The 15,773-nt window shown below is 43.9% G+C and overlaps 2 protein-coding genes across 2 annotated transcripts; one reads left to right on the top strand and one right to left on the bottom strand.

Annotated features, from left to right (window-relative positions):
- The first annotated feature begins 256 nt into the window (after window positions 1-256).
- akt1s1 (AKT1 substrate 1 (proline-rich)) lies at window positions 257-5,443 on the top strand. Its single transcript, XM_018672224.2, has 6 exons — window positions 257-419; window positions 946-1,740; window positions 1,827-2,094; window positions 2,175-2,258; window positions 2,336-2,511; window positions 4,456-5,443. Exons 2-6 carry the CDS (start codon window positions 1,348-1,350, stop codon window positions 4,591-4,593), a joined length of 1,059 nt encoding a protein of 352 aa, XP_018527740.1. The 5' UTR covers window positions 257-419; window positions 946-1,347; the 3' UTR covers window positions 4,594-5,443.
- A 145-nt stretch (window positions 5,444-5,588) lies between these two features.
- Window positions 5,589-12,705, bottom strand: zgc:195001 (uncharacterized protein LOC567531 homolog). The gene is made up of 5 exons (XM_018672225.2): window positions 12,540-12,705; window positions 7,861-7,890; window positions 7,113-7,175; window positions 6,872-7,011; window positions 5,589-6,294 (listed from the first exon to the last, which is right to left on the bottom strand). Exons 1-5 carry the CDS (start codon window positions 12,688-12,690, stop codon window positions 5,890-5,892), a joined length of 789 nt encoding a protein of 262 aa, XP_018527741.1. The 5' UTR covers window positions 12,691-12,705; the 3' UTR covers window positions 5,589-5,889.
- Between the last annotated feature and the right edge of the window lie 3,068 nt (window positions 12,706-15,773).

Here is a 15,773-nt window from a genome sequence, read left to right on the forward strand (position 1 = left end):
CATACTGTGTGTTAGTTTAATTTATGGTGGCGTATCAAATTTTAACCTCGTCATATACTAAGGATTTATATGTAAAAGCGTAAATCATTAAGTAACTGTGGTGTACTTTCTTTTATGTTTGTTATGTCTTTGTAAAGTACTTTGTAATTTTTTAAGTGCTATATAATTGAAAAGATCATTATCAATGTTATAAATGCAGGGGAGTAAAAAAAACAAAAAAACTGCCTGTTCATCGGAACAACTTTTATTCTGAAATTCTGAACAGGAAACGCCTTCATTACTCCTTGCTAGCTTGCTGCTGGTGCAGAGCCTAGCTAGGGGAGAGAAACCGTGGGAGAAGGCAGAATACGTATGATATAAAAGAAGTAAAGTTAAAGCTCGATCAACATCTCGTAACGCGGAAGAAAGAAAGTGAACAGGTAGGTGAACGTCCTCCCGTGTTTCTGTAATTTACACTTGCGCGTCTCGGCTCCTGCTAAAGCCCGAAAAATGGAGGAGAAATGTGGTTCCATCATGAGGAGGCTGCACACAACAGTGAATAAACAACAAGATCAACAACAACAACAGCAGCAGCTGCTGCTGCAGCGGCGGTAACCGTGCAGAAAAGTCGGTAGCATGCAGTTTGAACCGAGATAGAGACGACCGCAAAGATGGCAGTTAAAGAGGGAGGGGGGGATCAATAGGGAGCGGGGTCATTACAGAGCTACAGTAGCTACAGTAGTTAGCATTGGTTGGTGTCATGCAGCTCAGAGGAGGTGGTGGGGGCTGCGACAGCCAGAGGGCAGATTAGTTTATATAGGTGTGTTTATATGTTTATTAACACTTAATTAAACACATGTCGCTGTTGTTATTCATAAACATGAGCTACAGAAGGTAAATGACAGGTGTTAGCATCTCAAATCAGAAAGCAAACCATGCTTTTCTTCTGTGTTCTTATTTTTCTAGGTATCACCAGCAACTTGGCAACATCTTTTCTCTCCCCTGGCTCTCCAGTGTGTAAAGATACCGCCCACTATATATATATATATATATATAAAAATACAAATATATATATATCATATCTTAAAGTCACCTAGTGCCTCTCTGCCTGATAGATCATTATTTTCCCCTGCATCTTCACCAGTGCAAAAACTATCCAAACACCAGCAAGACAGAAGAAACAAAACTCACCACAGCAACCAAAGTTACCTGTCTTTAAAAGTTAACTCTAACTTTATTAAGTTTTGATGCCCCCAGAGAATCAACCACATCCAAGTTTCTGATTAGTCTAGATCTCAAAACTCTTCATCACTCATCAGCCTTTGCTCAGCCCATCAAGGAAAGCTGTAAACAGCACTTAGCACCATTATGGCCTCCATCACCCAGTCGTCCGAGCCCGAGATCCCAGACAACCACAAAGAGAGCTGGCTGGCGCTGCTCTCTGCCGCGGAGGCGTATTGCCAAAAGTCGGGCTGCGACCTGGCCATACTCACAGCCTGTAAGAAGTTCCGGTCGTCGGGCGGAGACGGAGACGGGGTGAGGAAGCGGGAGAGCAGCAGTGCCTTTCCGAGGGAGTGTGACTTCTCCTACAGTGTGTGGGGCCAGGGGTTTCTGGCTGAGTCGGCGCGTCGCTACATGGACGACATCGGCGTGCTGCACTCCACGACCATGCTAACAGCCCAAAAGCACACACGCCAAGCCGGGGTGGAGGGAGGAACCAAGCTGGTGGTTGACCTGACCTCTGACCCCGGACACAGGGGGGTGAGTGGCCTGCTTGTGCCCCATACTGCACTCGTTCAAAAACGTCCACATCCACAATATGGTGGATTTTCTTCTTGTCATTACAGAGCTTTACAGGAGACGGCGGGGTGGGTGGAGTCAGTCCCAACGGTAGACTGTACTCCCAGAGCTACCCGTCGATCTACAGCTCAGGAGCTGTTACCGGGCAGGGCGGCGGGCAGAACGGTAACGGCGAGAGGGAGAGGGAGAAGAGCGTGCTGGAGGCCGAGCGAGGGAGGCAGAGGTCTGGGATTGTGGATTTGGAGGAAGAGTGTGAGGATGAGGAAGAGGAGGAGGACATGGATGAGAGGAGACCCTATGGGAATGAAAGTGCTGGTGAGGAGCGAAGCAGTTTACCTGTGTTTTTAAAATGCTGTGATTTGACTCTGAGGGTTGACGTCGTCGCTCTGCTTCAGGTGTGTTCTCAATGGACGAGGACTCTCTGTCCCGGGACTGCGAGCCGTTCTTTGAATCTGATGGCGAGGAGGAGAGCACTGATGGTGAGAGTTTAAAGGTCTCACTTCATAAATCCTCATATTACCATTATCTACAATCTTTTTTTTCTCACCTGTCTCAGGCTCTTTGAGCGAGGACGCTCCTCCGCCGTCCCGTGGCATGGCCGTGGGTCAGGCCGCCTACTCGTCCCGTCACGCCCCCAACATGGCTCTGGCCCGCTCGCTGCCCGTGTCTGTGCCCGTGTGGGGCTGCAGGGGAAACCGAGCAGCTCAGGGAGACAGCAACAGTGGAGAGCGGGTGAGCAGAGATTAGCGTCTTATCCAGCTACATTTGAGCTTAAATCAGGCTTACTGAGAGCACAAGGCTTAAGTTTGTAACCAGGTAGATCACCATAATAACCAAGAAGAAATCAGATGGATTAGTAAACCTAGAATTAACTAAACCAGCTTTATGATCCCAGTAATCAGGATCCAGGTAACCCAAAGCGATCCAGACTTAGACACCAGTATGAGAACTGCCCAAGGCTGTTACTGCTCACTCAGCACCCAGTCATTCTGATTCTGGCCTGTTATGAAATAATTACAGGAACAAGATCTGCTGTTTATCTGTGCTGACTACGTCTGTGACTCACAGTTCTAAGCACAATCAAACGGTTACGAAATAATAAAAAGGAAAACACATAAAAGGTTACATGACTGGGCTAGAAGTTCAGGGTATCTGCGGCTCTGGAAAAGTACTACTGTAGTTTCCTTAACAACAGCCTTAGAAAAGTATTAAAAAGCCTTGAATTTAATTTCCAAAAGCATTTAATATTTTCTCTTTTCTGCTGTAGGCAGTAATGTTTAGATATGAAATGTTTTTTGAATCAGACACTCTACACATATAAACTAAAGTGTGCTTAGTGGAACAATGGATTTTGCTGCAGGAGGCTGTTAAATTTATTTTTGTGAAGTGTTCTGCTACAGTAGATAGACACCTAATGATGGGCTACAGCTGATTTTAGCTAAAACGTAATGATTTTAAATTGACAACACTTTTTATTTTTCGTCTATCCATCAGTTTTCTGCCACTTATCTGACTCCAGGTTGCGTTCATTAATCCAATTAATGCTATCAGTTGTGAAGTGCTAGCTATGTGTAGCTAACTTTTTGCTATCGCTACATAGCTAACGTTAGCATTAGCAGCTGTTTACGTACCAGACTGGAAGAAACGTTGTGAGTTCAGCATCAGACTTCATTCATTTACTCGCTAAAAGCTGTTTCCAACGGTGGAAAGCAACTCCAGTGTTTTACTTCTAGCGGGCGCACTCTCTCATATTAATCCATTTAAGGTAGCATGCTAACCAGCTAGCCTCGGCTCGGTCCGGCTCGTCTCGTCACTTTCCGATAGCGCCTCGCTGTCGCGTGCAGTCTCCCATGAGGAAGTAGCGCCGCTTAGTTTTTATAGCGTCTTATATTGTAAACACGACGGCGGCTGAGGCGTTTGGTAAGCGACCATCGCCGCTACCTGCTGCCGGGAAGAGGCCACGTTCGGCGGCTGAAAAAATGCGCAAATTAGCTCCTTAAATAACGACTGAAGTCAAGTCAGCTGCATTGTAGAATATATTAAATCATTTGTTTTAAAGTCTTAGATTTAACTTGGTGAAACCTGCAGAAACATTGCAGCTGTATAATTTTTAGTAGGAAAGTGTAAAGTTAAAAAGTAAACTTGATCTAAAAAGCGTTATTTACATATATTATCATCCACCAGCTGCAGATATCAGTGAATCTTCAGTAAATATGGAAACAAAACGGGTGATTGAGAGTGAATTAATGTTATTTTCCATCAAACAAACTAGTTATTTAAGAATGAAAGATATCCCACAGATAAAATACAAATATTCAGTTAAAAATACACGAGCAGATTCCCAGAGAAGAAACCGATAATGAAAGACTGAATAATTAAGTGAGCTGTTGTTGTTGTTTTCATGTTGTCAGTTGATGCTGACATATTTCACGCCGTCTAAAGACCGGAGACAAAGGGACGATTCACTTCTCAGTAGTCTGAGGCCACGACAGCTCCCATCAGTTCATGTGACCGTAAAAGTGTGTGTGACATTTGTGTGAGGTCACGCTGGGCAAATGTTTTTCAAGTAACATTACACAGCGTCAAGCGCAATTTTCCGAGGGAACGAGCAACAGGAATTTTGAGTTTCCCCCCCTCGTTTACGTCCATTTTTTCCTGTGTTTTGTCCCTCGCCAGGTGGGCTGTGCTGACCTGGAGCACATCGCAGCCAGTATGAAAGCCCTGCTGGCCCCCGGAGCCACCGACGGAACAGAAATGTTCGGGGCCCTGCCTCGGCCCCGTCTCAACACGGGGGACTTCTCCCTCAAGCACTGAGAGGAGGAGTGAGGCCGGAGCAGAGAGAGAGAGAGAGAGAGAGAGAAAGGGATAGAGGGAGCGAGGTAGAGTGATAAAGGAAACATGGAGGCAGAGACAGGAGGGATGTGAACGTTCAGTATGTGAAACAGTGTAAAAGCTACGTAGTACCTCCATTTATTTCTCACTAACCAAAATTAACGGCACATGCTTCGAGGAGTAACCGAGGAGGGAATGATGTTATGAACACTAATAACAAATTCAACACTACCCTGCTCCGCCCCCGTCCACACACACACACACACACACACACACACACACACACACACACACACACACACACACACACACACCTTGTCTGCTACTACTACACATTTTCACAATACTACACGACAGAACACTACATTAGGATTGGACAGGCCAGATGTTGCCGCCCCACTAAACAAACAAACAAACAAACAAACAAACAATCTATTCCTTAAAAGGGGAAATGGTTGACTTTAACATGAAGCTTGTGGCTTTTGAAAATGTGAGCGGAGGACACCAGCACCTCCTCATACCATGCCTATTTGTACTTTTACTTTTGCCAATGAATGACTGACTGATAGAATGATTGTAAATCAATATCAAGTTACAGGGGATGGGTTTTTTTTGTTTTTTTTGCTCCAGATATCTTCTTGAAATGACTGTATGAATGAAGAAGTGACTGGGTGTGTGTGTGTGAGAGAGAGAGAGGAAGAAAGAGATGGGTTGATTTAAAAAAAAAAAAAAAAAAGGAACAAATGTCCATCTCTGACATTTCAAAAACAAATAAATGTTCCATTAAAGTACTTTTATGTTTCAAATAAAGGAGCAACACCAAGAAAGAGAAGACGCGTTGTAATTTTGTGAGGATGCAGTACCGTTAAAATCCTCTAGAGGGCGGCAGCACTCTGCTGCACACGTGAAGTGAAGAAACTGTGATTTTAGCTCGGCCCTGTTTTGCAATATTGTACAAAAACACTGCAGTGTCAGTGTTATTACACAATAACTGAATTTATTGACTACATCCAGCACATAAAAAAGGCTCTAAATTAAACACACTCTGGAACATGCAGGGCCCCGTGTGTAATAAAAACATACACAACTTTGCCGAGATTCTAAATTAATAAAATACATAAATAGATAAATAATAGTTAATAAAACAATTAGGCATCTTTGGATATAATATGATGGTTTTTTCATGCACCCAGAGGAAATTTACACTACATGCCCCCCTACCCTTACCCCACCCCCCCATCCCTCCACCCTGCAAGGCTAAACAACCTCCCAGATTTGTCACTGATCCTTTTTCCGAATAAGGCAGAAGGAATTCGTGCCGACCCAGAACCCGGGGAAAAGCTTCTCCTGGACGTTGGCCTTGAACTTGTGAATCAGCCGCACCTCCTTCTCGCCCTCCCCCTCCACCAGGAGGAACTTGATGATGCCGGCGGGCTGGTCGACGTAGACGCCCATGGTGGGCGACAGGGGGAGCTGGATGTCCACGTTCTCGCTGTTGTGCCAGACCTGGTAGCAGGAGCCAGACCAGCCGGCGCCCCAGGAGGTGTTGTTCTCCCCGAGGCCGCAGGGACCGTCCTGGCCTTTGCGGGGCGCGCTCTCGCAGACCACCCCGATCACCACCCAGCCGTCGTAGTCCACCTCCCAGTACCCCCGGTGGCCCAGCAGACCCTCTTTAGTCAGCACCTGAACCAGGGAGGAACACAAGTCTCAGGGATCGATTAATAATCAATCAGCTATTTTAATATTTTAGTTTAGAAATCCAAGCTTCTAAAATGTAAGAATACGATTCTTTTCCTTGTTTCAAGTGATAATAAACTGTTTTTTTAGGGCAAAACAAGACGTTAGCTGTAAAATAATTAAGATTTTTCTGCAGTTTCACAGAAAACAAGATGAATTAATTAAAAATTAGCAGATTTATTCTGAAATTACTGCAGGAAACAACCCAGAACCCCCCATAAAGCATTTACAATGAGACCAGTGGTGCAAAATAATAATGTACATTTACTCAGGTGCTGCTTTAGTTGGGTATTCCCATTTTCTGCTACTTTATACTCAAAACATCTTTGCTGTCATTCATAACTCAATCGGACAGTGCACAAGTGGACGAAATTTAAAAACTATAATAAATAACCTTAAAAATATGTAAAAATCAATATATAAATACAAACATAAAAATATAACTGGACTGAAACTCTGCTGTATTTCAGAGGCAAATATTGTCCTACACTTATTTAACCACGTTTCCTATGTTCAGACCTACCTGTGGTGAGTGCTCGTATCTCTCAGGCCTGTTTGGATACGGGCAGACTGCATCAGACGTACGAGCCACTTTAGACCCGGCCTCTGAAATCCACAACAGCTTCTGTGCAGTTTTATCATCCAGAGAGAGCGGGAGCCAGTCTGAGAGAAGGAAGAGGGGAAGTAAAGGAAGAAACAGGTCAGATGATATTAAAGAGACAGAAGAGAAGACGAGTAGAAAAAGAAAATGTTCACAGCTTTACATTTCATGAAGTCAGCCCTGGTGGTCGGCTCAGGGATGTTTGGCTCATATGGCGGCAGCTTTTCTGAGGTGACAAGAGAATCAGAGAGAAATGCTTTAAACTTGTGTGACATATGATCATATGACACCATCTTATTTAAATTAATGAACTGATATTTTTTTAACCTGGGTCTTATTTTCTCATGTTTTGAGTGTAAATGATGGATAAGGACAGAAATCTGCAGAGATGGAGCTTTTTATTAAAGAGTAAGATCCTTTTTGTTTAACCAGAAACATCACTTTATATTAATACCAGACTCCATTGACAAAAACGGTAATTTTACCGAGCACGACACAGGAGCTGCTAATCTAACGCTGCCTCAATCCGTTAGTTTGTTTGTGTTATTGTGTGACTTTCAGTGGTGGAAGAAGTAGTCAGATCCTTTAGATAAGTAAAAGTACCACACAGCAACACAAACAAACCAACAGATGGAGGCAGTGGTATTCCAGCAGCTGCTGCTATTCTGCTTGGTAAAATCGCAGTTTTTGTCAATGGAGTCTGGTATTGATATATCGTGATGTTTCTGGTTTAAAAAAAAGGAGCTTACTCTGCAGGAATCCTATCCATCATGTTGTCTTTAGTGGACGTCCACTGGATTACATCTCAGGAGCTGCACTGATCCCAAAGATTTTTGTCCCTTTTAATCATTTAAACTGAAAAACACATGAGAATAAGGCCCAGGTAAAAATCCTTTAATGTTGCTCTTTACCTTGTGCAGCAGCAGCTCCGTTTTTTCCTCCTGGAACAGACAGATATTGCATCAGTGTTGTGTGTGGCAGATAGGTACTGTATATAGAGTATGTTGAAAGGGATTCCTCTCACAATGACTTGTATAAAACGAAATGCACAACACTATCCAGTGTGGGCACAGACGAGCCCCAGCCAGCGACTTTAAAGCCTCTCATCTTTCTCCGCAGCCTCACCCTTCATCAGGGCTTCTGCCAGGCTGCCATTCATCCACAGTAAATCACCTTGCAGCTCTCAACATACAGTAGATCACAGAGGAGCATGTGCGCAATGTCGGCTCAGCACTGATTCATGAAATTTCCCCCCCATGTGCGGCTCAAGGTTTAGGTTTCAACCTGAGGAATCCGTGTTCATTTTCTGAGGACGCGCATCACGGACACTGAGAGCAGGAGGGAGTCTCAGTCTAAGAATATACTTTCTGTATGATGCTGTTACCTCGGGGGGCATGTTGGCCACATTGTGGGCTGGTGTGTAATCCTGTTTGTTTGTTGCTCCCCCAGTTTGTGAGTCAGCCTGCGTTCTCCTGACATTCAGAGAAAACTGCGACCCGGCTCTGGCCGGTCTGGTCATCCTCATCATCCTCATCCTCTCTCCACGCTCATGTTACCGTCTCTCAAATTTCACACAACTAACTCCTCATCGTTCTTACTCACCTATCATTGATTTGTGTGTCCATTGCTGTCGCCAAAATTAGACAGATCAGCCTCAATTATCCTCCGTATAAGGATGTTTCTGACTCTGATTTCCTTAAACGCATCACTGGGCTTCAGAACAGGCTTTCTCCTCATCATTCATCTGCTTATATTTCACTTGACACGCCACACCTTTCAAATGTAACACTAAAAATAGCATTTTCCCTCACACTGTATGAGAATATCACACATACATCCTGTATCAGCTTGTTCCAACACTCATCACAGACGCATTTAACATTAAACTGATTGAAATATTCAAACCAAAGACGTCTACACTACATTTTTCATCTTGTCTACATTTCTCTGTTGCCAGACTTTGGGTAGATCTGTAGGCTTAAACAGTTATTAGTCGTTGCAGGAGTGTAACGTGGTTTAAGGTTGTTTAACTGCTTTAATACTGATGTTAAATCTGGTGAATAATGTCTCAGTGATTTGGTGTCAGAATAGGAGCAGATTATATCAGGAGAAAATACTGTTATACACAGATTTAAACTCTCTCCTTCATGTTGAGTTTTGCATGTGTTGGCGCACAAAAAGAAACACAATTTTACAGCTACATGCTGCAGGAATCTGATACATTAAAGTCCTGAGTTTGTCTGATGATCAGGTTGTATTTTTAAAGGAAATTCACACACATGAGGAGACATTAAGTGAATTTACAGATCAATATGATGGAGGAAAGAACTTTTTAAAAACTTAATTTCATTTAAAGAAAGAAAAAAAAGAAGTAGACATATAAAATAGGATGAATGGAAACAAGTGGAAGTGAAGTACAAGTACCTCAAGTGTGTACTCGTGAGGAGTTCTTGAGTAAATTTACTTAGTTACATTCAACAGCTGGAAACAAGTAACTTGGACTTTGATGTTGTGAACGAACAGAGTTCATGTTGGATTTAACTTCTGTCTTTTGGTTTTGTTCTCTCTTCAGATTAGATCTAGTGTAGATTTTTTTAATCACAGATTAAAACCAGAGTAGAGCATCTTTAAGGTCGAGGTGTTAACATAAGTAAAGCCTGGTCTGTATATGGTTGTAATCAGATCATTAATGTGGATGTAAATAACCCCGGTGGATGCTCTTGTTGCCTGAGGAGGAGAGTCAGCTCTTTGAGGCCGAAACACAACCCAGCCCGGCCTGTGTGACCCTCAGCTGGGGCGGACGCCAGCAGCATGACAACCGGGACGAATCAGAGTCCAGCATAACATCTGCAAACATCGGATGTGATTTAGGGCGATGGCATTGCTTTCACTGAACCGTGTTGGCCTGTGATTCTTTTAAGGTGCGGCTAATCAGCTGAGAAGGGCTGTGGGGTTTCCAGAAAGCGAGAGGGCCAACGTTTAATCAGTCGGCTTTTAAGGCATCAATCCTAAAATACCATGTGAGCCGTAATTAATCTAAATATATTCAGTGTGTGCAGGAGAATATACGGTGGAGTGCAATTACTCGACCAAAGCCACTAAGACCAGAAAATTTGATAATTGCCTTGGCATGCAGAAATATTAATTGGACCCTACTGAGGCTTAGGATCCGGTAACAGGTCCAGATTTGAGTTTGGACTTGGTCCAGACGACAAAACAGAAAGAAGGCACATTGTACTTTGTTTGTGCATGATGCCGAGCGGCAGATGGACAAAAGCACGAGCAGAGGAGGAGGAGGAGGAGGAGGAGGAGGTTTGGCAGGACGGTGAGGGACGGAGTGAAGGTCGAGGGAGCAGAAAGACGCTGGTGACAGATCACTCCATCCGTCTTTCCTCCCCTCCATCCCTGATTAAAAGGACCACAGCAGGTGAGATGAAAGCAAAGCCGTGTGGAATAGTGCTGGCTTCATCAAGGCATTAAGAGGAATTACTGGGGGGGGGATTAGAGGACAGGCGTTTGGCGAAATGCTACACTGCGAATGAGTTCATCTTCAGATCTATATGATGTTTCTGGCGTCTGTCTGAGGGACACGAGGCGAACACCTCGGGTGAACCCTGGGAGTGAGATGTCAGGCTGGTGCCTGGAGGTTCGCCAGCTCTCCCGGCTCCTCTGGGGAGGTTAAACCCCGGCGGATGCCTGTCCACGGTCGGCGGGATCAACAGGAAAGCCCCGGCGAGATAAACAGATACTCAGAGAGATTGATGACTTGACATCTCAGCAATAGAGATGTGGGATGCGAGATCGAGGTGTGAGGCATAAAAATATTAAAGGGCAGAGGGATCATAAAAAAGACACCTCATGAATCAAGCGGGAATAATGGATGAGGCTGATGTTTCTCAGGAGGAGTCCGATGTGTAACCGAGCTGGATTTGAGGATGACTTCAAAAGGATGAAGTATTCTCAGCGAGATAAATCTGGCACGAGGACGATCCGCACCAACGACAAGCTACAAAACACGAGTTTCATCCGAACAGCTCGGACGTCCCGCCAAAAAGGTCAGCCCTCCCCCACCCTCCCTCAGACCTCCAGATGCTTCATGAAGCCTGAAGGTTTGTTTTGGACGGTGGTGGAGGAGGACCAGATCCCCCTCTCAGTGGGACAGAGCCACATTATCTGTGCAGATCAGGTTCAAAACATCCCACTGAGGCAAGCAAGATCAGAAGATAGTGAGATGAGCGGAGGTGGCCCGGGCCCAGGATCAAGACCCCCACCACCCTGCACGATGAGCATACATGTGAGGTGGAGATGGGGAGGAAATAAAACACGTGGAGGAGGGAGGGAGGATTCTGGGAAGTTTGGTAAATACAAGACGTCTTCCCACCGATGTTCAGTCACGTTTATTATATTTCACACAGCTCACATTTTAATTAGCAATTAATTACGGCAAAGTAAACGTCTGGAGTCAAAGTGCAGAGGCCTGGGGTGCTGTACGATACATAATGGCAGAATCAAACAGCCATAAATAAAACAGAGATGGGCTTTAACATTTTGGGACTTGAATTACTGTGCAGCATTTCACACTTCGTTACTGAGGATGCCAGAGGAGGGTTCGGGGGTGAGGGGGGGTTTGTCTGAGTTATGGAAGCTATTATGGAATGGGAAACACTGAGCACGGATTAGAAATATCCAAAAGAGGCAGGTGGGGCACAATGAGCCTTCAAAGCTGGTCAGAGGAGGAGACGGAGGCCGTGCTGCTGAGACAGGTGGGTCACCTGGCGGGACGGGCGAGAAATGACACCGACAGGCAGAAATGTGAGATCTGACATCAGGAGGGAACTCGGTAAGCGACGGCACAAGTGCAGACGAAACCGTAACCGCCCGGGGAGAGGCCCCCCGTTCATGGCACTCTGTTGACATGACTAATGGGTCCAGAGAAAACTGGCAGAATCCAGAGGCGAGGAAGGACGTCTGGCCCCCGCGCTGACTTACAGGGATGGTCAGCATGAGGTCGCTTAACGACATCAAATAAACAACATATGAAACGCATTATAAATGGGTAACAAAACACTGACAAGCAATAAATAAAGCTAAACCAACTCACGCTGCGAATGGAATGAAAATATACAAAAATAATACAGGAAATAACCCGAGTCTGTGCTCGGTCATCGTCGGGTGATTGATGAAGTAAAGTAGATGTGAAATTTGGGCCTAAAACAGGAAGAAAAAAAAAAGTACAATAATGATTTAAAATATGATAAACTCAGCTCAGAATCAGCTTTGCAAACGAAGCAGCAACAGAAAAAGATGAGTAAAATTAGAAAGCTAACTGAACTGAGCAATCAAATGCTGAAAATCTGATTCTTTAACTAAAAGAATCACAGAAAACACCACAGGTTTGAACTGCTGTACTTTGATATAAATCGAAGTAACACTAACCTGCACTTTATTAGGAATAATTTCACTGTTAACTGACAAACCGATGATGCTACTGGCTGGTTTTCCACATGGTATAATGTTGCTCACAGGTCCTCACAGAGACTCAGGTGAGGACATTTGGTCCCCACAGAGACTCAGGTGCTCAGGTTCTTACCTGCTTTCTTGGGCACAGGCATGATTCCCTTGGTGCTCGTGGCTCTGTTTGGCATCAAACGGGGGGAGGTCTTGTGATCGCAGTGCCTGTGCGCCTCTGGAGGGTCCCTCTTATTAACTTCCAAATGAGTGGGGGAGGAGGGAATGTGCATAAGTTTGGGTTGGATGTAACGGCGACCCAAAGGGATAGTCCTGTCACATGAAACTCCTGATCCTTTCTAGGGATCGGATGGATGGAGACAAGCAAATACCCAGTATATCCCAAGTATGTGTTGCTCATTTGCATACACATGGACTGAGCATGTGCACGAGGTATACACCCCCCCAGTCTGACAAACACATTCATATGAAATTACATAAAAGGGAAGAAAATTCTGCAGCCATGCAGGGAGGAGGGGGAGGGGGGTCAAAGGTGGCGAGTTTCAGGTGCCTGACTTCACATGATGGACAGACTCGTGCTTTGTTTTGTCGCCTTAGCAACACGACGAACTCTGACCCCAGAGCGAAAGGCTAATAATTCCAAAACCGCGACTAAAACCGACCCCGACACAGGCTATAGGTGTTCGTTTCTGTACCGTTCAAGATGGAGGCCAGCTCCTCACCGGGAGGCTGTCGTCAACGATCCCCGGTCCCATCAATCAGCGGCTGCTGTAAGTGCACCCTGGCACAGGAGCTGGGACAAAGTCTACCGAAGTGCTGGTGCAGTCAGAGCTTGAAAATAACAGCTTGTAACTGGTCTGTGTTGCGAAGAGGTTGCTGACATTTCCTCTCAGTCGTCTCAAGTAACTACTTTTAATTGAGCGTAGTCATGTCATGTGTTTCAGCCTTTATCTCCAACACTTTAAACCCACATTTAGAGACACTTATAGACATAGATTTACATCTTATTGTAGAGAAACTGTTTTTTTAAGGTTTACTAGTCTTTAGTTTGTATCATAAATGATTTTTGCATTAGCAGTTATTCTTTTTTCTTTGTTCTGATGAATGCTAAATGAATAAAGTTTCTTTTTCTTCACTTTCCTGCATTTACTTTAAAGTGATGCAAGGCCGGGGGTAGAACAGTCTTTATTTTGCTAAAAAAAGATTGAAAAAGAACAAGATCTGAACAAGATCTAACCTCGATCCATATCCTTGCTCTGTAACCTTCACTTCAGTCAAACACTTCAGTATTTTTCCATTTCTGGCCACTCCAGTTCATGCATGTCTGTGTCTGTGAGCTTAATATCAAATTAACAGTCCAACAAATGAATGATTTTGCAGTGACATTTGCAAACATGACAGAAAACAGGAAACCTGAGATGAAGGAAGGGTCTAAAGCTTCGATGACCAAATGGAAAAATCAGAGAAAAATTGAATTTCAGCTCTAGATTTTATGGAAATGAGACAAAAACCAACTTTTTGGATGTTTAAACCACCACTCTATCATGTAACACCACAACATGAACACCTAGTATAAAGTAGGATAAAATGGAAATACTCAAGTAAAGTAAAGTATGTCAAAATACTATTTATGTACAGAACTTAAGTAAATCTACTTTTGTAGTAAAATGGATCGGCTCTCGCTTGCAAGTCAAATTTCTTCTTATCATCAACTGCAGACTGATAAATGTTCACCAAATTAAAAGCAATAAAAACTCATAACTCGTGAAATTTAGCGGTATTCTCCTTTAGGCAGGAGGTCACATGTGAGCCGCCTGGAGGGTTTCCTTAATTGGCAGGTCTTGATTGATACTTAACTTAATAGGAAATAACTTCCTGTCATGAGAAAGTGTCTCACTGCGATCAGAAGAGGAATTTTAATGAAGCGTAACTACCCGCTTAGCGCTGCCTCCCATAATACGAGATATGCTCCGTGTGGGGCACGAAAACAAATTTCAGCACCTGCTGCTTATTGCTGTCAGTGAGTGGGCTTAAATAGTATTGTACCCTGACCTCTGGGTGTGTTTGGAGGTGCTATGCACAACATCATACACTCAGCGATCAGCATGCAATATTCCAGTGTACATTACCACCCAGCTCGGCCGTTAAACGCCCTATCGTGTTACTTCATTACATGTTAACATGATGGTGCTATGGTGAAATGTATAGCACGATTGGGAGCCGGGGGTGGATACAATAAGTGTGAGGCTGTAATCTGTGGAGGCTCTGCTCTGATTGACGAGGCAGGTGCTTCCTCCTTCTCACTTCCCTCTCAGTGTTTTTGTCCACATGTATGAAGACTGTGGAGTGTGACTGAAAGCTCTGAAACAACTGTTCTTTAATGACAATCATTCAGTGATGGAGGACGTATTCAGACAGTTTACTTCAGTAAAAATACCAATACAACAATATGACAACTAAGAGTCTTACATTAGCTCTTATTTTCCCAAAATATTTTCAGGTGTAAATGATTGATAGGAACTAAAATCGTTGGAATCAGACCAACTGTCCACCTCAATGGACGTCCACTAAGTGTCTGACAACATGATGGATAGAATTCCTACAGAGACAGAGCTTTTTACTAAAGAGTAAGATCTTTCTTGTTTAACCAGAAACATCACTATATATCAATACCAGACTCCATTGACAAAAACGGGAATTTTACCGAGCAGAACATGAGAAGTTGCTCATCTACTGCAGCCTCTATGTGTTAGTTAGGTAGTGTTATTGTGTGGTACTTTTACTTATGTGAGGAATCTGAATACTTCCTCCACCACTGAAAGTCACACGACAACACAAACAAACTGACTGCTCAGTAAAATTACGCTTTTTGTCAATGGAATCTGGTAGTGATGTGTTTCTTGCTCAATACTGCACCAATTCCAAATAATTTTTGTCCCTATCAATCATTTACACCCCAAAAAATGGTGAAAATAAGGCCGTAGTTTTATATATTATTAGAAGAAAACAAGTTTTTAATGCTTTTCTCTAGTCTTTGTTTTCTGTGAATTGTTGGATAATTTGACCTCAAGCAGTTCCTTTAAATCACATTATGTGAGAAGTTTAGACAGGAAATGTCTGCAAACAGCTGGTAGACATGCGGACCAAGACAAAACCGAATGTCCTACGTACAGAATTTAGATGTACCCAGATCACAGCTGAGCATCTCTAATAAACCATCCGTAGTTAAAGTGTCCAGATTTACAGTGTGGAAACAACAAGCCAAAATCAACTGACCCCCCCACAGGTTTCATGCAACATAAACCTTGTAACTCCTCCTAAATCACAGGATGTCATGGGAGTGGGGTGGGAAGGG

Source organism: Lates calcarifer, linkage group LG11, assembly GCF_001640805.2.
Source record: "Lates calcarifer isolate ASB-BC8 linkage group LG11, TLL_Latcal_v3, whole genome shotgun sequence".
Lineage (NCBI taxonomy): Eukaryota > Metazoa > Chordata > Actinopteri > Centropomidae > Lates > Lates calcarifer.